At 43.5% G+C, this 25,455-nt stretch overlaps 2 protein-coding genes across 3 annotated transcripts in view; both read left to right on the forward strand.

Annotated features, from left to right (window-relative positions):
* rab26 (RAB26, member RAS oncogene family) overlaps positions 1 to 11,410 on the forward strand; it is a 471,946-nt gene extending 460,536 nt beyond the window's left edge. For both annotated transcript variants that reach the window (XM_084323367.1, XM_084323368.1), the window contains 3 exons: positions 1,187 to 1,243; positions 4,769 to 4,845; positions 9,724 to 11,410. In XM_084323367.1, the coding sequence (XP_084179493.1) occupies positions 1,187 to 1,243; positions 4,769 to 4,845; positions 9,724 to 9,826 (237 nt within the window). In that variant the 3' untranslated portion in view covers positions 9,827 to 11,410. The remainder of the gene's footprint in view (positions 1 to 1,186; positions 1,244 to 4,768; positions 4,846 to 9,723) is intronic.
* Positions 11,411 to 21,339: 9,929 nt separating this feature from the next.
* On the forward strand, positions 21,340 to 24,963 carry cox19 (cytochrome c oxidase assembly factor COX19). The gene is made up of 3 exons (XM_084322539.1): positions 21,340 to 21,472; positions 22,475 to 22,586; positions 24,596 to 24,963. The coding sequence occupies exons 1-3, from the start codon at positions 21,391 to 21,393 to the stop codon at positions 24,687 to 24,689; spliced, it is 288 nt and encodes a 95-aa protein (XP_084178665.1). The 5' UTR covers positions 21,340 to 21,390; the 3' UTR covers positions 24,690 to 24,963.
* The last annotated feature ends 492 nt before the right edge of the window (positions 24,964 to 25,455 follow it).

The raw sequence follows: 25,455 nt of genomic DNA on the forward strand, positions 1-25,455 counted from the left end.
CATAAATGTTGACTGCAAGCAAGTCATTGATAAGCGAGGGGTGTTTTAGACCCATAGCCATAATTCAAGATATAGTTTAAGCCTTCGCAAATTTCCCCGACCTCCCATTGACTTCAGTGCTGGCACTCTAGCCCATATATGGTCAAAGGGGCGTGGCACTCAATGTGTTAACGTTCGACAGCCCTCATATGGGCCGTCACGCCCGTGCACGGGACGCGCGCACGTCGCAGCACTTTGCTCTCGTCTGTCGTCTCCGGGCGCCGTTTCTCCTGATCAACCTATTGCATGCTTCGGGAGAGAGAGAGAGAGAGAGAGAGAGAGAGAGAGAGAGAGAGAGAGAGAGAGAGAGAGAGAGAGAGAGAGAGAAGAGAGAGAGAGAGGTGGTGGACAGTCTGTGGTTGGGGTGAGCGGTGATGACCGGAGTACTGGACGTCCCGCGATGATGTCGGGGAGGTTGCAACCCTCTCTGCGCCGCACCCTATCTCCCTGTCTAAGGCTGTCTCGGAGCGATGACCGGAGTGTTGAACATCCCGTGATTAAGACGGGGCGGACGCGACCCTCTTTGCGTCGCCCCTGTGCCTCAAATAGATTTGCTATCAGCTCTATCTTTAATGTTTCAAAATGTTCAGTTGCTATTGCATGCACTCATCTGTGTTTCACTACACACATGAGTGCATGCTTACCAACTGTCAGTCTGCAACACTACTATCACCGACATCTAAGAAGGGAGATCCCCCCTTGAATGGCCCTTCTAAGGTTTCTCTCCTCCACACTGCCTGTGGTGCATTTTTTCCCTATTGTTAGGTTTTAGTGAGTTTTTCCTTACCTTCGCGTGGGGTATGTCTGGGAGTGTTTGCATTCATTCATTTATTTTGCATTTATTTTAAAATAGTTGGACCTTATGGTGTACTTGTTTTGTTCTTGACTTATTGTTATGTTTCTTCTTGACTTGTTTAAAGAAGACGTGTCCGGCCCATGGGGACATTAACGTGTGTTGTCGGGCCTTACAAATAAATTTGATTTGATTTGATTTAGGTGTCCTTGACAGCACTGCATGCCGTCCTCAGACACTGTCGATGCTGGACAGTCTCACTGGCAGGGAGGGGTCTACCGGTGATTTGTTGGCCGCATTTAATGTATGAATAGCTGAGTCGATGGTGTGAGTGTCCTGTCCTACTTGTTCCAGGCCGACTCCACACATGAGAGAGTGGTGAAGAGAGAGGAGGGAGAGAAACTGGCCAAGGTGAGTGTATAATGATGTAATAGAACTACCACATTTTAAAAGTTTTATTTCAATCCACTACTTCGGGGCTGCCCAAAGTAGCTGTCCCTCCAACACATTATTATTTCCCTGCTCGAGGGTTCCAGAGTATTCTATTTTATTTAAATGTTGTTTATTTATTAACATTGTTTAGTTGTTTAGTTGCTTAGTTGTTAATGTTGTAATGTTTAGTTTACTGTTGTTATTCGATTCATTTTGATGACAAAACAACAATAACCCCTAAGATTAAGATGTTTAAGGGCATTCAAGGACACAAGAAGCATCATTTGACACACACACACACACACACACACACACACACACACACACACACACACACACACACACACACACACACACACACACACACACACACACACACACACACACACACACACACACACACATTGTTTGGGGGGTGTATTCACTAGCGGGTGCCATTATGCATTTATGGAAGCCATTAATGTTGTTATGGTTTGGAATAGATGAGGTGAGCTCGCTAACTCGTCCTCTCTGACGAATTCCAGACGGTCACTCCGCAGAGGTGTCACGCCACAGAGAAGGAATGTGTAGCACTGGTGTTGGGCCACTAGGAGATTCAGAACATACCTGGAGAGACAACTCCCACCCACTATACACAGACTTGGCTGACAGGAGGAGCATGTTCAGTGCTAGGCTCACACTACCTAAATGCAGCACTGAACGGCACAGGAAGTCCTTCATTCCAACAGCCATCATACTATACAATGCATCACTGTGCCTCACTGCATCACTGAGCACAGAGTGACAGTTACCATATTCCTGGACTCTTACTTTTGAAACAGCACTGTGCCATATTACACCTACTGTAGACTTCAGTATATTTTTACTGTATTTATTTACTGTATATTTTATTAAATTTTTATTCTATTTTATACTATTCTTATCTTAGGCAATTTGATTTGTTTTGTTATTCTTATTCGTGACCTGTTCTGTCTAAATGTTTAATGTTGAGTGATTTGCAGTGTCAAGTTTCCCTCTGGATAATAAAAGTATTTCTATTCTATTCTATTCATCACAGACAGCTGTCGAATATGATCGACATGTGTAGCAAACTTGCAAGGTGGTCGCTCAGATGAAAAAGAATCGTTCACAAAAAGATCAATGCATATGATTTGTATTGCTTTCTTTTTATACTACATAAAAACTGATTCCGATTCCGATTCTGAGCCCAACTACGAACTTCGCAACGGTGCTCACGTAAGCTCAGGCGTGCGACGACCGCCGGTACCACCGACTGGAGGGCATGAGGGTCCTGGAGGACACAGGCCCGGAGGACAGTGAGGACGTCACAGAAGACAGATAAAGCTTACGGGAACGTAAAAAAAGAAAGAGAGAGAAAAGGACTACAACTAAAGAGGCGGTGAAATGGATCGTTTAGCAATAATAGCCTCTGTTGAAATGACTCAAACTAAAGAGGCTGTAAAATGGACTGTTTAGCAATAATATCCTCGAAGGACTGAGACTAAAGAGGATATGAAGCGGACAGTTTAGCAGTAAAAGCCTCCGTTTGGAGACTTTATGGACTTTGGTGATGAGTGTGTTGGGACTAGTGCCCCCGGGGTCCTTGATGATGTTCACGTACAGAGAAAACAAAACCTCATCCTGTACACTCTGACTGTGATGCTACATGTTCAGATGCAAATGTAAACGTGGCTGTTGCTTTAAAGCAGGGGTGGCCAACCAGTCAGAGACTAAGAGCCACAAAAATTACTGTGGTACCACAAAGAGTCACACCATATACCAGCGTTTCTCAACTTTTTTTCAGTCACGGCACCCTTCCTGTGTATATAGGTCTCACCCTCTGGCCTCTGAAGTTGCTAATGTCTTTTCTGTGAACGTCTAGCAAAGAACTGTGTTGCAATATGATGAAAAATTGTGGAGAAATTTACATTATAAAGAATATGGCATAATTCAGTACTGTATCTACAAAACCTTCTGTTTAATCATCTTCCCTTTATTAATTTGCTTAGATTTTTCAGGTCTGGTAAATTTTATCATGGTGTTAGCATGGTGTTATTCACAGTAAATTGATATTCTCCTTTCGTTCATTACAATTTACTCAAGCCTAGTAACAGACACAATATTTCTGACACTGGGAATACATTCCCTGAGATCCATAGATGTCCCTAGATTCAGATACCAAGAACATGCAAATGGACCATTTAAAAAAAAATCTGTAAATGTTTATTCTACGTCCTTATGGAATGAGTAACATAAAACAATTATAATAATAATAAAATAAAATAAAATATTATAATTTAAATTTTTCCCACCCGCTAACACTGCCAATTGTGTTAGTATTACGACAGACCAAGCCGGAGGTACCGCTGATTTTTTTTTTTTTTTTTTTTTTTTGGGATGGAAGAGCCACACATTGACGAGCAAAGAGCCACATGCGGCTTGCGAGCCACGGGTCGGGTTGGCCACCCCTGCTTTAAAGGAACACGCCGACATTATGGGAAACACGCTTTACCGTCTTCTCCAGAGTCAGACAAATAGATAGATAACCAATTTTCTCTGTGTATTCAGTACAAAGCTATCCGGCTGCAGGTTAGCCCTAGCTTAGCACAAAGTAATGGAAGTGGATATGGACCAGGTAGCCTAACTTAAAACTCTGGGAGAGGTGTTTTTGGCCAACAGCTAAGCTAGCTGGTCCGTATTCGCTTCCATCCATTCATATTACTCTGGAGAACACGGTAAGCGCATTTCCCGTAATGTTTGCGTAAGAGAGCTGTTCGTGGGGGGGGGGGGGAGTTTTGAGAGGAAGCCTGGGGAATGTATTCATCTTTGATGGAGCGGCAGCACAGAGAAAGAGATCTAAAATTAAGTACGTTGACTTTATATACTACTGTAAACAACTAGCAAGTCGGTCACAGACAACCAGGACCTGCTAACGGCTCTGACCCGTTAGCTCAGCTGGTTAGTGCGGCCACCTGTGGATCCTATGGTCCCAGGTCCAAATCCACTCGGTTACAGTACCGAGATATCCCAGCTAACGGTATAAATACCCACATCCATGTCATAATGGATCTCCCTCAGCCTTCTCATGGCCCGGCTGAGTTGGTCAACTAACCCAGGAGTAAATACACCGATACCACTTTTTCAGTTCCGATAACAATACCTGGGCTTTGGGTATCGGCCTATACAGAGTACTGATCCAATCCATTACTTTGAATGAACAGTACAGACTTGGTAATTTCAGACAAAAGTGATTGCGATTTTTCTCCATTAGACAGATTCAGCCAATCAAGTCAGTTTTCTTTAGATTTCTGGCATATTAGATGTGTTTCTTGGTATCGGATCTTAGTATCTGTAGGGGAAATTCTCTGATAGCGATAATCTATTTCAGCCCGGTATCGGACCGATATTCGTATCGGTGCATTCCTAGTAAATAGCAACGAGTGTGGTTATACTACATAGCCTCTGAGTTCCATTACGTGACCCTTTGTATCCGTGTCTGTGCAGGAGTTTGACGTGCCCTTCATGGAGACGAGTGCCAGGTCTGGTCTGAACGTGGAGCTGGCCTTCACCGCTGTGGCCAAGTGAGTGAGCAGAACATCTGTTGTCTTGGTTACTGCACTTTGTTTATATTTTGAGTGTTGGTCTGATGCGTGGGTTGGACTTGAGTGGGGATAGGGGGCGGGGGGGGGGGGGGGGGGGGGGGGGGGTTGCTATTGCCGGCCACACCTCAGGCTCTGCCAAGAAATGTCTGGAGAAATTCACAGTATAATTTAATTTCAACCTTTATTTAAAATCGTAAGCTTCTGAGGTTTCCCTCATTTACAGAAACGATGATTGTACAAATGTAAACAATACATAATAAAAGCAATATTCACAGACAATTAAACACCGGAGTAAAAATTTAAAAACGTTTAAAATAAATGAAAAAGATCAGCTAAAACAGTTACAGGTAGTCACACAATGGTCTGAAATCATACATTTAAACATTCCAAGGGAAGGGAGAACCTCCAACTTCAGAGAGAGTTGGAGGACATTCCATGAGTTAGAGGCATCAAAGGAAAAAGCTGACATCCCTAGATCAGAACAAACTTGAGGGACCCTAAGAACCATCCAGTCATTCGATCGAGTTGAATAGGTTCCAATATTCCTATCTAACAGTAGTAGTAGTAGTAGTAGTAGTAGTAGTAGTAGTAGTAGTAGTAGTAGTAGTAGTAGTAGTAGTAGTAGTAGTAGTAGTAGTAGTAGTAGTAGTAGTAGTAGTAGTAGTAGTAGTTTATTCAGTCATCACACTACAATATACACAATCATTTAACAATCTTTGATTCAGGCAGTGACTGAAAAGGTACAGACTCATATAATGCTTATATATGCCTGTCCTATATTATTATTTTTTTTATCCACTTTTTCTCCCATTTTCTATATTTTCTCCCATCCCAATTTCGTATCATCCAATTCAACCCTCCCCTGTCACAAACGCTGTTTCTTGCCTCCCACAAGCCGGCTGCAATGTGGACTAAGTCATACATAGCACAAGTCCCCTCCGGTACTTGAGGTAACAGCAGTCACATCTTTTCACCTGCGCAGCTCGATCTCTCAGTGGCGAGGAGTAACGCGTGGGAGGCTCACGCTGCCCCCGACACTTCCTGATTCTACTGCGCAGGCGCACCAACCGACCTGTAGGAGTCACTGTCCACAACGCCCGATCCCCACCCATCAGTTTCCCACCCCCTAATACGGCCAATGTGTATTAGTACGGACGACCAGCTAAACTGAAAGCAATGTGGAGCGCTGGGCTCGAACAGGCGAGCCCAGCGTCTCCAGTATTTGTGGCGAGCGCCTTGCCCACTACGCCACGTAGCCGCCCCCATGCCTGTCCTATATTCTTAACAAAATTAAGATTCCGAAACAGTGTTCTAAATTTAGTATTCTAAATTCTAACAGTGAAGAGATATAAACAGGTTGTTTACCAATAAGGGCTTTAATAAGTTACTATATAGCTATCCCTATCCCTATCCCCACTCAAGGGTTCCTCCAGTTTGCTCTGAACTAGGAAATAAATGCTTTTTCCTTTGATGCTGACGTGGAAGTTGGAGGTTCTTCCTTCTCTCACTGCATTTAAAAGTATGATCTCTGACCACGTGTGTTGACTTGTAGCCGTCTTAACAGATTTCAAATTTTTATTTTTTTTATTCTTATTTTGTTATAGTGTATGAATTCGCCGACGACCATGTCTTGTTTAGTTAGCTCGTCGTCTCTGTAAATGAGGGTAACCTCAGTGTCTCGCAAGTTGAAATAAAGGTTTGAAATGAAATGGAACAACTCCAACCCACATGTCAGACCAAAAGCAAAAGCTGGGAACAAAGTGCAAAATACAAAGTGTGGCTTCTGGCCTAGAGGGCGCTGTTGGACAGCATTACAGATTCTTACCTTTAACTTTTAACATTAACTGTGCAAGATTTTCAGATTGTTTTAAATGAGGACCACATAGGCTCAACCATGTGTGTCTCCTGTAAAGATGGAGTGAATGATATTAGATGGACTGCATTCATATAACAGCTTTTTATCCAAAGCACTTCACAAGTTATGCTTCACATTCACCCATTCACTCACACATTCACACGCCGACGGCAGAGGCGACCATGCTAGCAAGGCCAGATTAAGACTTCAGAGGCCCCTGGGCCAGATTCTTGTGGAGGCCCCCCCACACACACATACACGTGCACGCACGCACAGTGGCGTTTTTATATGTCACAAAAATATATAGAAGTATTAGAAGTGGTGGGCTCTGACTCTGAGGGCCAAGCTAAAAGGACTTTGATCACCCCTGCCCACTTTGACAACCTAGGATGGCTTAGAGTAGACGACAGAGTACAGCAACTTGCAATGGGCCTGGTCTACAATATACACTACACGACCAAGGTACCCATGTACATGTCAAAATACTTCCCAAAGGTCAGTGAATACCACGATCACAACACCAGAGGGAGCTCCACAAATCATGTTAAACCCAGATTCGGCTCAAACAAGGGACTAAACACGTTTAGCAATTATGCCACATCAATGTGGAACGCCCTACCCAAAGCTGTAAAGGAATGTGAATCACTACCCACTTTCAAAAACACTCTCAAAAAACACCTACGGGAGACTGCAATTCGAAACTGGCCCCTGTAAATGTCCTAACACAACCCCCTCCAATGTACAGTAAATGACCAAGTATGGTTTTGTCAATATTCCAATGTACAGTTTTGCTTGTACAGTTGTACAGTGTCCCCCACCCACCCACCCCTCCTACCCTGTACCCATGGGTACAAATAATACAGTACGGCTCAATACACACAATTGTTAAGGGAATGCAGACCAGAGAAAGACGTTTGTCTTGTTTACATCAGGGTCCCCCATTTTCAATTCATCATAACATATATGACATACATGACATACAGATAGACAGACCAGATTTATCCGACTTACCTCTGGGGAACGAAGATCTCACCTACTATTCTTTTACCAACGGATTTCCAGTTCCGCGTTCGCGTTCTGCGATCTGATTGGCCACTGACGTTTCTTAGGCGACTCTTTCGAAGTTGGTTAAGGTTAGAGTATGGAATCAGGGCTGGTGTTCTATCGCCCTGCTCTAAGACAAACTCTAACCTTAACCAACTTCGAAAGAGTGCCTAAGCTTAACCGGTGAAAGAAAGAGGCGTCACACGATTGGCTCTACCAGAAACGTCAGTGGCCAATCAGAGCGCAGAACGCGAACGCGGAACTGGAAATCCGTTGGTAAAAGTATTCAGGCGTCAGGGCTGGGATGTGGAGATGCAAGTTTTGACTTTTTATTGCTGTTTTTACCTCAAACGGAAAACCTCAAACTCTTATGAAGAGGAGAAAAAATACTTAAGATTAGCCACTTGCAGACGGCAGGGTGTGACGTACTGTATATTTTAGTTGATGAAATATTTTTGTTGACTAAATATTTTAGTTGATGAAATATGTTTTCATTTCAGTGTCACAGTATGACATCGATCTCCAAAATAAGAAAACAAATAAAAATAAAATGTGGGGCCTCTAGTGACGAGGGGCCTCCAAAAAAAGTAAAAATAAAAGTAAAAAAAAATAAAAAAAAATATTTGGGGCCTCTAGTGACGAGGGGCCCCAAACAAAATAAAATAAAAGTAAAAAAAATAGTAATAATAATTTGGGGCCTCTAGTGACGATTTGTGGAGGCCCCTCGTCACTAGAGGCCCACGGGCCGCGGCCCGGACGGCCCGGTCGTTAATCCGGCCCTGCATGCTAGGTGTCAATCTGCTCATCGGGAGCAATTAGGGGGGACAAGGACACATCGACACGCTGCTGGGAGGAGCCAGAATCAAACCTGGACCCTTCCGATTACCAGACAACCCCTCTACCTCCTGAGCCACAGTGATCCCCAGTCAAATAAAACAATTAAAGAGGAATACAGTGAAATACAGTGATGGATCACATGATTACTGTTTCATATCTGAGAGGAAATTCTCAGACCCAAAAGAACACAAAAGCATCATGTGCGAGAGTATGTGGGAGTGTTCTTATGTTGCTACAGGACCTGCTGTACTCTGGTGACATATGCAGTATTACTAGTCCAATATGCTGTACTCTGGTGACATGATGTGCAGTATTACTAGTCCAACATGCTGTACTCTGGTGACATGATATGCAGTATTACTAGTCCAACATGTTGTACTCTGGTGACATGCTGTACTCTAATGACATGATGTGCAGTATTACTAGTCCAACATGCTGTACTCTGGTGACATGATGTGCAGTATTACTAGTCCAACATGCTGTACTCTGGTGACATGATGTGCAGTATTACTAGTCCAACATGCTGCACTCTGGTGACATGATGTGCAGTATTACTAATCCAACATGCTGTACTCTGGTGACATGATGTGCAGTATTACTAGTCCAACATGCTGCACGGCACCAATAGTAACTGGTGTTTTGTTTTCTGCTTCACCACTTTTCTCACTTTTTCCTCTCTAAATCTCCTCTCATCCCCTCCCTCTATCACTCTTTTGCACCCTCTCTCACGTACTCTCTCTCTCCTCCCACCTTCACACACACACTCTCTCTCTATGTATCTCGCTGCCTCTCTCTCTCCCCCTCTTTCTCTCTATGTCTCTCCCCCCTCTCTCTTTCTCTCTCCCCCTCTCTCTCTATCTATGTCTCTCTCTCATGTATCTCTCTCTCTCCCCCCTCTCTCTCTATGTCTCTCTCTCTCTCTCTCTCTCTCTCTCATGTATCTCTCTCTCTATGTCTCTCTCTCCCCCCTCTCTGTCTCCCCCCCTCTCTCTCTCTCTATCTCTCTCTGTCTCTCTCTCTCTATCTCTATCTCTCTCTGTCCCTCTCTCTCTCTCTGTCTCTCCCCTCTCTCTCTCCCCTCTCTCTCTCTCTCTCTGTCCCTCTCTCTCTCTCTCCATCAGAGAGCTGAAACACAGGACGATGAAGGAGTCAGACGAGTCTAAGTTCCAGTTGCAGGAGTACGTCAACAAAGAGATGAGGACCGTTGGCTGCTGCCGCTCATAGACCCATGTGTGTCTGTGTGTGTGCATGAATGTGCGTGTTCGTGTGTGTGTGTGTGTGTGTGTGTGTGTGTGTGTGTGTGTGTGTGTGTGTGTGTGTGTGTGTGTGTGTAGGTGTGTGTGTGTGTGTATGTGTGTGTGTGTGTGTGTGTGTGGCACATCAGATCACTCCATCAGAGTGGGTAATGTCAGTGTGTCTGTGATATGAATAATTTCAGTTTTGTTTGTTTGTTTAGTTTTCTTCTTCTTTGGTGTTTTGGTCTCTCTCTCTCTCTCTCTCTACCCCCAACTCACCTTTCTTCTACAACTGTGAATGTAATATAATGTTAACTCCTTCTCTCACACGTACACAAGTACACCTGCATGCATGCATGTGCATGTGCACACACACACACACAAGCCGGCAAGCACATAATTTATGCACACATACACACACGTGCGCGCACAACCTACATTTTCCACATGTTTCTTCATTTCTGACGACCCATTTAAGTCATTCTGTGCAATATCCCAAGAATGTATGTGATATGTACATATTTTATATCTGAAGATTTACTCTACGAGAGCTTTGTAGTATGCTTCTTCTTACATGCTTGTCTTGTCTGCGCCAAATTAGGTAATTACGTGAAACAGGTAACGTTAGAAATTAATGGAAATTATTAGTTAATAATAGAGACAAATAGATTTTACTGACGCAGTTGAACTGTGTACCTACTGTATATGAATCTCCTTAATACGGAGGAATGTCGTACTTAGCGTAGATGTTGTTCTTTTGTGTGTGTTTGTGTTGGACTGGATTATCAGTGTGTAATCACACTGAAGCGACTGAGCAATATTGTTTCAGTCCGTTGAAGTATTGCAGTGGGATTGAGTATATATAATATAATAATAAAAGTCTATTGTACCGTACAGTAAAGTACAGAAGGACCACAATGGAAACAAGCCTATGGCTTTATTGTGTTTTTTTTTTAATCCTATTGGTAAATGGTGATATGTATACCTGTTCATCTTGTGTTCAAATGTATATGTGTTATTCCATTCTAAATCAATAAACTATTCTATCTATCTATAAATTGCTTTTGATCTTCGCAACACGACAAAATGTCTGGTTATTCTGATTTCTGCCTAGCAAAGTTTTTTTTTGTAGTTTCATTTCAAACCTTTATTTCAACTTGTGAGAAACCGAGGTTACCCGCTCTTACCGTGACGACGAGCTTACAAAGCAAGGCAGCAATTTCATACATATAGGCACAACAAATAAAAATAAACAATAAAAGAAAATCAGCTAAGACGGTTACAAGTTGACACTCAGTGGTTGGAGATCATACTTTTAATCATACAATGTACAGTTTGATCACTACGGTTGTATATCAAAGGGTAATGATAAACATGTTTCATACTGCTTTCTTCTCATGTTCAATTCATAAATAATGATTAACAGTGTTGCTATTATCGAGTGTTGAATCCACATGTACAGCATTTACAGCACGCGAAGAACTCGTGAAATAGATAAGATATTGATTATTTATTGTAAACTTACCGCTAATATGTTTTCCTGTCTTGTCAATGATGATTTGTAAATGTAAAGATCCCCCAGTATTCACAATAAAGAATCATAATAATATGACTGAGTTTTTCATTCACCACATATATCCATATCTGTCTGAATATACCTACTTATGCACCTGCATAACCCATATCACTCTGTATGATAGCATGTACAATAATGCTGTACCATATATATATATTCATTCTTACCTTATATATATATCCACATCTGTCTGTACATACCTGCACATAATCCTTTTACATATCTGTAGATACTATATCTATATCTGTACATATCCCTTACCTGCTCTTACTATACGTTGCTGGACATGTTTGATTGATTGATTGATTGATTGATTGATTGATTGATTGATTGAAAACTTTATTAACAGATTGCAGAATGGGTACAATACAGTACAGCTCAATACACACAATTGTTAAGGGGATGCAGACCAGAGAAAGACTTTCGTCTTGTTTACATCAGGGTCCCCCATTTTCAATTCATCAGGAAGTTAGTATGACTTACTTACTACCATAGTGTCTTTATACCTGTATCACTGTACATATTAATATAACTCTGTACGAACTCTGATTAGCACTATTACTCAATAGTACTAATTTATATATGTTATACCCAGTTTAATCACCTGTACATTGTATATTACTATTGCACTCTGGTTGGATACAAACTTATTTTCCATAGTATTTGTTAGCTCATATGTGAATCAACAGCACAACCCTGTGGCAGCCACTGGTTACTGCATTAATGACTGTTTGAAATATTACAATGTCCTTTACTGTCCCTGTACATTGGGGATTCATTTGTTAGCGATAGATAAAACATGACTGCATAAACACTCCATATACCCTCATGATATAGTGCTGCAAAGTCTGTTGCATCATTAAGGCCCACTTCCAATCCAATCCAATCCAATCCACTTTATTTATAAAGCATTTAAAACAACAAAGTTGACCAAAGTGCTGTACAAGTCCACAAACATAGGATAAAACATAAAACATAAAAATTGAATAAAAGCACACAATAAAAACAGTACAATGTGTCACATAAAAAAGGCCAGTCTCTCCAAAACGGTTTAAAGAACAAAAGCCAGAGCATATAAATGTGTTTTGAGGTGTGATTTAAACACCTGCAGAGTGGGGGCCTGCCTAACATGCAGTGGCAGCTCATTCCAGAGCTTTGGGGCTGCCACTGCAAAAGCACGGTCCCCCCCTGAGCTTCAGCCTGGAGTTTGGAACGGCCAAGAGGAGCTGGTCAGAGGACCTGAGGGACCTTGGAGGAACATAGGGTTCCAGCAGGTCTGAGAGGTAACCCGGTGCCAAGCCGTTCAAACATTTAAAAGCAAATTCCCTTCCCTTGGCTCTACCCCTAGTTTTGAAGTGGCCCTTCAGAACGGAGCTACAAGGGGAAGGGGTTGGAAAAACATCGTTAGGTTATGACTATAACCAAGTTCTGTTAGTAGTGGTGACGCTCGGCGTCACTCATGCACTGTCCTCGCACGTGCACACGCACTGAATAAAAGACCACAATGTACCTTTATATCCCAATATTTGTCTGACCACACCCCTATCAGCTTACCCATATAAGCAGGGGTGGGGCCACCCCCTCGCCTCCTTCCCAAGCTTCCACCACAAGGCGAGATCAAGGGCTGCAGCGGCGTCGGACGCCGAGCGTCACCACTACTAACATAACTTGGTTATAGTCATAACCTAACGTTCTGTATCGTAGTGGCTCTCGCTCGGCGTCACTCATGCACAAGGGAGGCAGAGCGAGAGCCATCGGCCGACAAATACACCCCGCTGAAGGCCCCCCACAACCATCAGATCAGGGAGGACCGAGCCCCCCCGACCCCCCCTAATGGAGGGCACCCCCCCTATTGTAGGTTCCCGGGAGGGCGACGGACCCGACCGTGCGAAGAGGCACTCAAGCAACTCAACGCACAGGGTGAGCAGACCGTGGCCTGACCCCACGACTACACACACGCACAACCCGCATGCCACCCGGGAAGGAACGGAGGGAACAACCTCGTTACTGCCCCCAGAATCACGGGGTCAAGGGCAAACCCAACCCTGTGGCAAGGCCGTAGCAGCGGAGCGCGAAGGAAGACCCAGCCCCACTGAAGGGACTGGATCCCCTGGAAAACGGGGGCCCGGGGAAGTCAATGACGCCAGGCATCAAGACCCCACCAGGCGGTCACTTAGTGACACCGCCCCCCATATCGCCAGCGTATTCGGATAAGACCCCTCCAAGAGCGGGCCCTTTCCCCCCAATAGCACACCGCCTGGCACACTGACCCTGCAGAATAGGCAGTCAGCATGGCCGTAAGCACACAAAAAAGGTTAACCAACGGAAGCAGGCAGCGCACCGGGGAAAACCAGGCAACAGGCTGTAACCTGAGCCTGGAGCACTGCGGACGAGACAGGCGCCAAAGGAGTCAGCTGAGAACAGCCCCCCCGGCGGAAGGGGCGTATGCTGGCGTTGTTGCATGACCAAGCCTCCATTTAAAAAAAAACCCACCCAGAGGGGTTGAGGCAGAGAAGGCTGACATGATTGGCAGACGTCATGAACGTGCAGGGGCACCCTCAACCGGGTAACCCGGGAGTTGACACTGCTCCAACACACCAGGGAATCAACCACCTTGTCGTTACCCAATGCGGTGGTTGTTCCTATAACCCCTCAAGAAAAAACTCCAAAACACACCTGCGGGTATACACTGGCTATACCGCAGTACAAGTGTTTCAGTTTTCAAAAAAGGGTTATCCCAGGCCTACGGGTCGACGAAACATTACTTCGGACCGGGCCCGGCGATACGGGAAGCACAGGGTCACCAGAGGAGGTCAAAGACCACCCCAACAGGCCCCTCTTCGCCATGCGTGAGAGAGGAGCGAAAAGAATGGAGAACCAGCCCCAAGCACACCGTACTTGGTATTCCCAGGCAGTCTCCCAACCAAGTACTAACCAGGACCAACCTGCGTAGCGGCTGAGATCTGACGAGATCGAGCGTGTACAGGTTGGCATGGCCGTAAGCCATTACGACAGTGCAGAGTACAAAATGTACCCAACCAGGGTCTCCATAGCGCTTAACCCTGTGACACCCGGACCGACCTGGCATTTTTCCCCCTGAAAAAAGCCCAAGTCCCTCAGGGTACCAGAACAGCAGATCTGCATCCCCGGCGGACAACGGGTTTAACTGATCTGGACCAGCGTGACCAGAACCAGTCCCGTGCCCTAACCACGCCGACATGCCTACTCCAGGAGAAGGGGCAGATATGCGTGTTGATCTTAAACATGAAAAGAAGGCGCCACCCAGACGTTCGGTGCGAACCGCGCCCGGTGGCCCACCCCCAGGGCGTGAGACCCCTCTACATATGTTCAGATCCATTCTGTCATCATCCCCCAGATATGAACGAGAATCCGTCGACAACCAAAACAGGTCGTCGGAAGAGGAAAAACCTCCATCCCAGTTGCTTTATAAAAACGCTGTTTTAACCTCAAGCAACCAAGGCGTGCCAGTCATTCGCCTGATCTTCAACAGAACACCCCAAGCTAGCACTATGCGTGCGTCGGGACACAACCACATCAATGAACAGGCTATTTAGACCTGTCATTGAATCCCCAAGGCGCCCAGGGGAACGACAAGAGGGGTGCGATGCTTCCTAACTCCAACCCTTTTTAATAGAAAAGAAGGAAGCACCAACAGCATGTATCCCAGTCTACACAGCCGGGGGTAAAAATTGTTTACATTTTTACATTCCACCACCCTCCCATAGAGAGGAGACGGAAATCCCCAGAGAGACTTCCCACGCGAGCTGTACAGATTGAAAAGAATATATTGCACCTTGAGCCATGTACAAGTTTGGTTATAGGGCTCTCCGGGGAGGAGGCACTGAACCCATACACACTCAATAATCGAATTGAATCGAATACACACACAATAGAGTAGGACTCCTTCTTGAGGTTCCACTCACCTTGACAATCTGAGGAGGAGGCTCTGTACTCTGAGGAGGCTCCCTCACATGGAAGGAGAATCCTAACTCACAGAAGGCCCGAATAGGAGCTTCGTGAGGAGGAGCCCTGACCACCCCCCGAAACAGATCCATCATATGGACCCGAACAGCACACGGAAGTCCTACCAACAGAGACGCGCACAGTGACGTACTCTATGGCGGGGGAATTTCTGCGGTGCACACGCCCAATATTCCAGGGCGTGGGACCAGGAAACTCCCTCCCCCCCCCCCCCCTCTTACCCTGTAACGTGCCGAACAGCAACGTGACAGGAACCTTGAAGGACAGGAGGTTTTAACCCCTGCCCATCAAAGAAGGGGAGAAAAGGATTACCAGTTCACCCCTTTACGACCCCACACCCATGATACAATGTAATGACAAAAAAGAGTATGACGCAGTCATAGTCAGCTCCATGAAGCGTCTAACAGCTTCACACAGTGCTAACCTGCCATCTGATTTTTACTAAGGAAAAAACACAGAATAGAGAGGGCCCTCTCAAGAGCCCCGGTACCAGACTTACACATGTGCTTCTGTGGCCAACCCAACCCAGTTGTAGGTCGCACGACACACACAACCCTTTATCACCTACAAAAAATGGCAAAAACACTCTACAGAGGAACGCCGTTTTTCATAATGAGAGAATACATAATTCTCGATTAGTATCGGCCACAGGCCTTGCTAAGCACACACGAAAAAGTGACCAAAAAATCTTTTCTTTAGGAAAATATAGTTTCTCAAGCGGTTAGCACAACCCCAACAACTAAGCTAAGGGTTACATTGTATCCCTACCACACAGTGACACAATATAGTGTAACAACATGTCTGAGAGGAGGGTGAAGAAGTCCCCAGGGAACCGGGGGGGAAAACACCCCTCCTACTTTACCCTTAATACGGCCAGTTAAACAGGTAAACCTGTTAATATGTGAACACACTGTTCATTGTCATTACAGGCTGAGAAAAGAATCATTCTTTACTCATATGTCACTAAGCATAGCTTTATAGGTTAGTTTAACCCCCTTAGTTGTGAGTACACGGTACATGAACACACAATGTGTCTCAACACAACAAACCAGATCATTTTCACATCTGTAACAAATAACCCGATTTTCATGGAGACCAGTGACAAGACAATTCACACATAACTCGCGTCGTATCCTAAATGTAGTGCAGCAACACTCGTTTTGGAAAACATCGTTATTTACAAAACATTTAGAAGGGAAAGCAAGAAGAAGTGTTCAAGGTCTGGTCAGGACCCTTCCTACCGTGAGCGCAGATCAAGCGAAACTGCAGTCTCTAACAAGGCACCGTAGTAAACACAGCCGTCCTGTGTTGTCGACATGGGCAGCGTCGCCGCTCCATCCCGCCGCTACGGTCTCCCTTGTTGACGCAGTCCTCGCCGGCTGGCCCCAGGGTAGGTTCGACTAACATCCTCTGTCAAAGATGACGTCGTAGTCAGAGTGTTTAAGCATGTTATAGTCTCAGAACGTTCAACAGTGTAGCATTAAGCTAACGGCCGCACTCGGCCGATAGCAGCAAGCTAACGTTACCTAGCCTGGTGACACAACAGACTAGCGCCTGCAGCTAACAGCTGACTGGCTAACAGTTAGGCCACAACTAGCACGCAAGCTAAGCAGCTATCACCTGAACTTATACACAACGATATAACAAGCCACACTTAGACAGGCCGCCGTTCTGAAACCCTCCTCACCTTTTAAGAGAGAAGAGAAACGAGATGTTAACACAGTTTTACAACGGTGATTTTACCATCCGGCGGAGCCGGTACAAATCCCATCTGGGCTGTAGCCGACTTGAACATGGATTTTCCGATAACGATCATCCATGCTCACATTTCCTCGTTTAGGGTATACTCTCATTTGCATATGAAAGACGGGGCCTTATACGGTGACAGAGAAGTACCCACGCGTCCAGAGATCCTGGGATCACCAGTTACTGGTCGTGTGGCCCACTAGTTGCTATAATGGGCTTCAAACCAAGGTCCTCCGCCGTCGCCTAAAGGCTGAACAAAGGACCCTAATCTGGGGCCGGTTTTCGTAAACATTGTCAGCTAGCCCCCATAGCACTAACAGACAAGTGGAGCTCGCAAGCAAACATTACTCACCAACCTGGAACCCACCGCTTCTCACAACAGCGGCGCGTCCTACAGTCCACTCCACTACAGACACTCCAGTACGAAGACAATATCGCCGTATTTTCTCGAATATAGTGAGAGAGAAAATAAAGATATGATGTCAACGTATCTCTTGTTTTCCAACTTTCTCCTACTAACAACCTCGTCAAGTGGGGATCTACCGAGGCATTTCCTTGTGGTTGAAGCGAAGAAGGAGGCGAGGGGGTGGCCCCACAACTGCTTATATGGGTAAGCTTTGCCGTACTTGTTGACGTGTTGTTTTGTTTTTCCTTTGTCTATCCGTTGATTTTATTTTATTTCTCTGTTTATTTTATATTTTTCTTTGTACTTAGCTTAGCCATGTGAAGCACTTTGGTTGACAAGCGTCATGTTTAAACGTGCTATACAAATAAATTTGATTGATTGATTGAAGCTGTTAGGGGTGTGGTCAGACAAATATTGGGATATAAAGGTACATTGTGGTCTTTTATTCAGTGCGCGTGCACGTGCGAGGACAGTGCATGAGTGACGCCGAGCGAGAGCCACTACGATACAGAACTGTAGTTATACGTATATTTTGTAGTATCAGTTTATTTGGTTTTTGCAGGGCCTAGAAACGTTACCTACAGTGTAGTGTAACATATAATAATGATAGGCCTACATATTTATTGTATCCAAAAACAACATTTTATTTGCAGCATATTTTAACATTACATGTGTACCTAAAATATATATATATTTTTTTTAAACTAAAATGTTGTAGAACTGACGTTTTTGGAACGCTGTGCGTCTGGAGAGAAAAAGCCACACAATTCTGTGTTTTTCCTCAATATCTGCAACACCTCTGAGTTATGAAACACCACTGGTTCTCTGTGTTCGGACGGGTCTCTCCTACATCTTGACACTGGGACTGGCGTTGTACGACCCCGGCCCGTGGAGAAAACGAAGCTGGAACGAGGAGCGGTAATAATAATAATAATTCATTTTATATAGCGCTTTTCTAGACACTGAAAGCGCTCCCCACAATGTAGGGTGGAAATTGCTTCTTTCACCACCACTGGTAGCCCACATTCAAAACCGCTCTTAAGGAGCACCTACGGGAGGCTGCCATTCGAAACTGGCCACCGTAAATGTCCAAACCCCCCCACCCCCTCCTAAATCCTAATAGACAGTCTCCTCCCCACCGTATGTATATATTCTCTCCCCACCGTATGTATATTTCTTCTCCCACCCACGCACCCACCCCCTCCTAATGTACAGTCTCCTCCCCATCATATGTATATATTCTCTCTGTTAGGATCTATGGGTAACAGTACTGTATATTTGCATATTGTATATGTCACAAATGTAACAGTACTATATACCTGTATGTCATGTATGTCCCCATGCCATAAATGTCATGATGTCATCACATGTATGTTGTGTATGTCATAAATGTCACTATGAATTGAAAATGGGGAACCCTGATGTAAACAAGACACACGTCTTTCTCTGGTCTGCATCCCCTTAACAATTGTGTGTATTGAGCCATACTGTATTGTATACCCAATCTGCAATCTGTTAAATAAAGTTTTCATTCATTCATTCATTCATCAGAATACAAGCTGCTACCCTAGGAGCTTCAGATAACATGTAGAATACGAGGTGCTATACCCTCACATAGACTCTTCAGATCACATGTATTACACACAGAATACTACCACTCACTTTAGACACTTTATATGTATCTATTATTAAAGAGATTTGCACTACATTCATACCTCATTTGCACCATACATTTTGTACCTCATCTCATTTCTGCATTGTACCTCACTGTTACTCATTTTACTCTATTACATATTATATATTACATATATACATATTACATATTGTATATATGTATATTGACTTTACTTACTACTTATTACTTAATTTTTTATTTTTACTTACTTATTTTCTCTTTACTGTATGTAGCACACTCAGTGGCTCCTACAGAAACAAGCATTTCATCATAAAGTATTCTGTATTTTGTTGTGACTAATAATAAACAAACTTGAAACTTGAGCTAACTCATTTGTGACACATTCAATAAGCCTACTAACTAGTAGGATAGAAACGTGGTCACAAGTTCAACCAACACATAACAGTGCAATATAAAAGGGCTGTGCAATACAAAATAATAACCTTGGACTTATGGGACTGTGCCACTGCCACATCAAATTAATAATGTTGGTTGGGAAGGAAGGGGTTGAACAATGACAAAGAACTTGATCAGAACAATGGCCTGTCAGCTTGGTTGTAAGAGCAGAATCTCTTATGACACACATGCAGTCTCAATTACGGGTCGAAAGATCTCCAACTCCCTCAATGGATTATTAGCGCCCTCTAACGCAAGTGGGATGTTTAAAAAAAAGAAGAAAAAAAAGAAAAGAAAAAAAATATATATATAATAATAATAATAATAATAATAATAATAATAATAATAATAATAATAATAATAATAATAATAATAATAGTGAAGTGAATAGAATAGTGAGGCTACGTAGCTATAAGGTGGCGATTCATATGGCAATGAGGATTTCTAAATAATTGTGAAAGCTAGTCCCCAACACTGCCAATTACCCCTGACATTGTCGTGTATTGTAGGGCTATTATACAAGTTGAAATATGGTTAATAATCTCCTGTGTTTAGAACTAAGGAGACATCAAAAGAGATCAAGACACTGCTGGCGCATTACATATCTCATCTCGGCTATCTACCTGTTCATCTGGGGAGAAGAAAAAATTTGTAAAGCAAGGATGTTTATCCTATAACTGGGGGTAAAATCATTATAACTTATTGCTCAAACATGTTTTTATTTCAAACCTTTATTTCAAGTCGTAAGACACTGAGGTTACATTTATAGTTTCAAGTTTCTTTATTAGTTGTCATACAGAAGTACAGAATACTTTTATACAAAATGCTTCTTTCTGTTACGCTCCAGAGACTGTGCTAGACAAAAATAGAATAAAAGTATAAAATAAAATAAGTATAGCAAGTAAAAAATAGAAGTCACGTACGTAGACACAAGTGTTCAGTCAGTGTACATATGTACAATGTTCAATGCATTGCAGAGTAGAAGTAACTGAGTTACCATACAATATACTATACAATATACTAATATACATATAGCCTACTATATAGTGCAAAGCAGAAATGGGATGAGGTACAATTTAGGTACAATTCACAGTAAGGTGTAATGAGGTATGGGTTGTAGTGCAAATTCTTTCCCAATAAATATGTGTTTAGGTGTTCTAAAGTGTGTAAAGTGGGTGCTGCAGTGAGTTGTTTGTTTAATGATGCTGTTTAGTGATGGCGAGCTTACAAAACAAGACAATTCCATATAGGCACAATAAATAACAATAAACAATAACAAATCAACTAAGGCAGTTACAAGTCGACACACGGTGGTCGGAGATCATACTTTTAAATGCAGCCAGAGAAGAATGAATGAATGAATGAATGAATGAATGAATGAATGAATGATTGATGAATGAATGAATGAAAACTTTAACAGATTGCAGAATGGGTACAATACAGTACTGCTCAATACACACAATTGTTAAGGGGATGCAGACCAGAGAAAGACGTTTGTCTTGTTTACATCGAGGGTCCCCCATTTTCAATTCATAGTGAATGAAGAACCTTCAAACTTCATTTATTTAGAGTTGACACTTTCCCCTTGTTAGTAGATCGTCGAAAAAGTAATCGGAGCGCTCTTGCGGTTCGATTAGTAATGCCTGTCCAATCAGAGGTCTCCAAAACACGACGCATTATTTGTGCGACTGTGACGTCACACCGGGGACACGAACGATAAGGGCTCACAGAATATATCCAACAACAACAATCATGTCGACTGCTATGACTTTCGGAACAAAGTCTTTTAAGCCTCGAGCTCCGGACAAAGGGGCTTTTCCTCTGGACCATTTCGGTAAGATGATGATATATAACGACATCACGGCAGTGTCATGAGTCAAGTTTAAACTACGTTCAGTCACATCATATGTATATACTCTGTCAGGATTGATTGATTGATTGAAAACTTTATTAACAGATTGCAGAATGGGTACAGTACAGTACAGCTCAATACATACAATTGTTAAGGGGATGCAGACCAGAGAAAGACTTTCGGGTAAAGATCTATGGGTAACAGTACTGTATATTTGCATATCATATTATGTCACAAATGTAACAGTATTATACCTGTATGTCATGTACAGTATGTCCCTATGCCATAAATGTCATATATGTTGTGTATGTCATAAATGTCACTATGAATTGAAAATGGGGGACCCTGATGTAAACAAGACAAACGTCTTTCTCTGGTCTGCATCCCCTTTATTGATCTTTTTCCCCCTCCTTTTTCCTCCGATTTTCTCCCATCCCAATGTTAGTCGTTATGCCAATTCCCAATCCCCTTCCTGGTCGCTGCGCACTTACCCCCCACAGTCGGTCTGGGAGAGTGGAGGCTATCACGTGCTTCCTCCGACACACGTCTAGCCAATCAACCGCTTCTTTTCACCTGGCAGCGCGGACTCTCACTGAGAGGGTGTAACGTGTGGAAGGATCACACTACCCCCCTTAGATCCTATCCGCGCTGAGCAGGCGCCCCGACCTAACTGTAGGAGTCGCTGTTTACAACGACCCGGACCCACCCTGCCAGCTTTCCCACCCTCTAATACAGCCAATTGTATTAGTGTGAACGGCCAGCCAAGCTGGTGACAACGCCGGAGCTGTGAGTTGGATTCGAACAGGCGAATCCAGCGTCTCCAGTGTTGGTGACAAACGCAATCTCCGCTACGCCACCTGACCGCCCTGGTCTGCATCCCCTTAACAATTGTGTGTATTGAGCCATACTGTATTGTACCCATTCTGCAATCTGTTAAATAAAGTTGTCATTCATTCATTCACCTCGTTGTGTGTGTCATTTCAGGAGAGTGTAAAGGTTTCAAAGAGATATTTATGAGATGCCTAAGCGACAACCGCTTCGACAACTCTAAATGTCGGATTCAGTCCAAAGATTACCTGGAATGCCGGATGGATAAGTGAGTAGAGTCTTGGTAACAAAAAAGTCAATACGATTTTACCATCTCACTAAGCAGAGAAAAGGGATACATGTAGGCCTATAGATTTATATAGCTGTTTTAGCTCAGATTCATCACTAATGATAAGACACTACACTCATCACTGTCCTCTATGAGAAGGTTGGTTGGCCCTCTCTGACAGAGGCGCAACAAACACTATTTGTTAAATTTTAAGGCCCTTATTGGTAAGCTACCTCTTTATACTACATCATTATTGGAACGGTATTTTGGAACGTATGGAACCCGTTCTAGTGACTGGCTGGTCCTTAAAGTCACCAGAGTTAGCTTGGAACAGGGTAAATCTGCATTTCACTATAATGCAACTAGCTCATGGAATTAACTCCCAACAGTCCTTAAAGCTTGAGATTCTCCCCTCTGTTGCAGAGTTTAAAGACATTGATGTCCAACCTTTGTGTCAAGTTCAAGTTTTCATGTTTTGTCACATAAGGTAGCTTACATGTACATTACAGTGAAATGCTTGGTTCTGTATGAGCCCCCTAAGAGTGTGCTTCATAGTTAAAAAGAATAAAGACCAAACACTATATATAAAATAATATACAAAACTAAAGTAGAAAATGCAAAAATGAGGTAGAGATGTAGTGCACATATGTTTGTAATAAATAGATAAAATATGGTGTAGTGTTAAAAGTGACCAACTGGCCCCGGTATTCACTGACATATTCAACCTGTCCCTAGAACAGTCTGTCATCCCCACCTGTTTGAAAAACTATTGTCCCTGTACCCAAAAAACCCACGCCCGCTTGCCTCAATGACTATCGCCCTGTAGCTCTCACTTCCATAGCCATGAAGTGCTTTGAGAAGCTAGTGAAGGGCTACATCTGTTCCTCCCTCCCCAACACCATGTACCCCCTGCAATTTGCATACCGCCCCAACAGGTCCATAGCCCATGTGCTGCACACAGCAGCATCACACCTGGACAAGAGGCAGGGGAACTAATAACTATGTGAGAATGCTATTCATTGATTACAGCTCAGCATTCAACACCATAGTCTCCTCCAAGCTCGTCATCAAGCTCAGAGATCTGGCCTTGAACTACAACCTCTGCCAGTGGGTCTTGGACTTCCTGACAGGAAGACCCCAAGTGGTGAGAGCATGTAAATGCATCTCCTCATCCATCACTCTCAACACGGGTGCCCCCCAGGGCTGTGTTCTGAGCAGTGAGCCCCCTCCTCTACTCGCTTTACACACATGACTGTGTGGCAAAGCACAACAGCAACACAATCATTAAGTTTGCTGACGACACCGCTGTGGTGGGCCTGATCGCTGCAACCGACGAGAGGGCCTACCTGGGAGAGGTGGAGAACATGGCGCTGTGGTGCCAGAACAGCCTCTCTCGGAACGTCAGCGAAACCAAAGAGATGATTGTGGATTTTAGGAGGTCTGGGGCAAGGAAGGAGCTTATATCCCCAGGCCATCAGGATGCTCAATGACAATAACCCATCCATCTACATTCATTCACACACTCACCTTAACATTCACTTAGGACAATTGAAACACTTTTAACACTACACCATATTTCTATCTTTTTTTACTAAAAGATTTACACTACATCCCTACCTAATTTTTGCATTTAAAAGAAAAAAATCTCAGGGGGCTCATACAGAACCAAACATTTCACTCTACATGTACCTTATGTGTGACAAATAAAACAACTTGAAACTAAAGTGTTTAGTGTCTAAAGTAAATGTTTAATGTGGATGTGTGTGCGATGTTTGTCAATCGAGTTTTACGTGTTTTAGTTGATTTATCCTTGCTTTTACCTCGTCTTTATTGTTATGATTTTATGTTTAATTTATGTTGTACATTTTTTGCTTATTTCTGTATGTACACTCAACATGTCTGTAAATGAGGGAAACCTCAGTTGCCTTTCGAGTTTAAATAAACACTGTAACGTTATCTGATGAAACCCATGTCCACTGTTCATCCTATTGAGTCTTGTTGCCTTGCAGTCAGCTGATGGCCAAGGAGCCCCTGGAAAAACTGGGCTTCAAAGACCTGATGGATGCGCCTCCCAGCGAAGAGAGCGGAGACACCAAACCATGAACTAGCCCACTACACTGGAACTACTGACCTCTGTACTAAAACCACTCCACAATTACATCTGGAACGACTACATCTTGTTGAAGGGAGACCTGAGGCTCTGAGACCATTAGCATTACTGGCTTCAAACCTTCAACAACCAAGATGTTTTTCACAGAGATTACATCCTGTGACCTTGTTCTCCCCCCCCCCCCTATTGTATATACGGTAGAATGGAAATGTAACATAATATATTATACAACTGTTTTGGCCTGATGAATGTTTTTGTAATTAAACTATTAAAACATACAAAACATTCTGAGTGGTTCAGGTCATGATGAAATGCTACACGTGTCCTCTGTGGTCTGCTGGATGCCCTGCCACCAATCAGATCAATCCACAATCACTCAATTCAAAATGTGACAAAAACTGCAATTAATTTGCTAATGACTTGAGCATTCATGTTGGATTAGGACAACTTCACGTCAAGACACATCTTGGATTGTGGGCGAACTGACGCCAAGACTAGAATGGTGCCTGTAATGGGGGGGGGGATCCATTTGAAGAATTCACATTATATAGACTGTATAAGTGATATCCAACTAGCCCCGCCAAGAGAGACACTTGAATTGTGACGTCAACTGGATGTCAAATCGATGGCAGCTCCGTAGATTACAGTGACTGGGTCATGGACTTTGTGGCACCATAAAATGTTACTAACAAGTCTGACCTCACTGAAAACTCTTTATGGGGATACGTGCTGTAGGGGGATCAGTGCCCCCATTCATTG

This window comes from Notolepis coatsorum (genome assembly GCF_963971535.1).
Source record: "Notolepis coatsorum genome assembly, chromosome: 10".
Lineage (NCBI taxonomy): Eukaryota > Metazoa > Chordata > Actinopteri > Aulopiformes > Paralepididae > Notolepis > Notolepis coatsorum.

Coding starts and splice junctions, on each gene's coding strand:
- cox19 (XM_084322539.1), top strand. CDS start 21,391: ATGTCGACTGCTATGACTTTCGGAACAAAGTCTTTTAAGCCTCGAGCT. Junction 21,473..22,474: donor TTTTCCTCTGGACCATTTCG/GTAAGATGATGA, acceptor GTGTCATTTCAG/GAGAGTGTAAAGGTTTCAAA. Junction 22,587..24,595: donor CTGGAATGCCGGATGGATAA/GTGAGTAGAGTC, acceptor GTTGCCTTGCAG/TCAGCTGATGGCCAAGGAGC.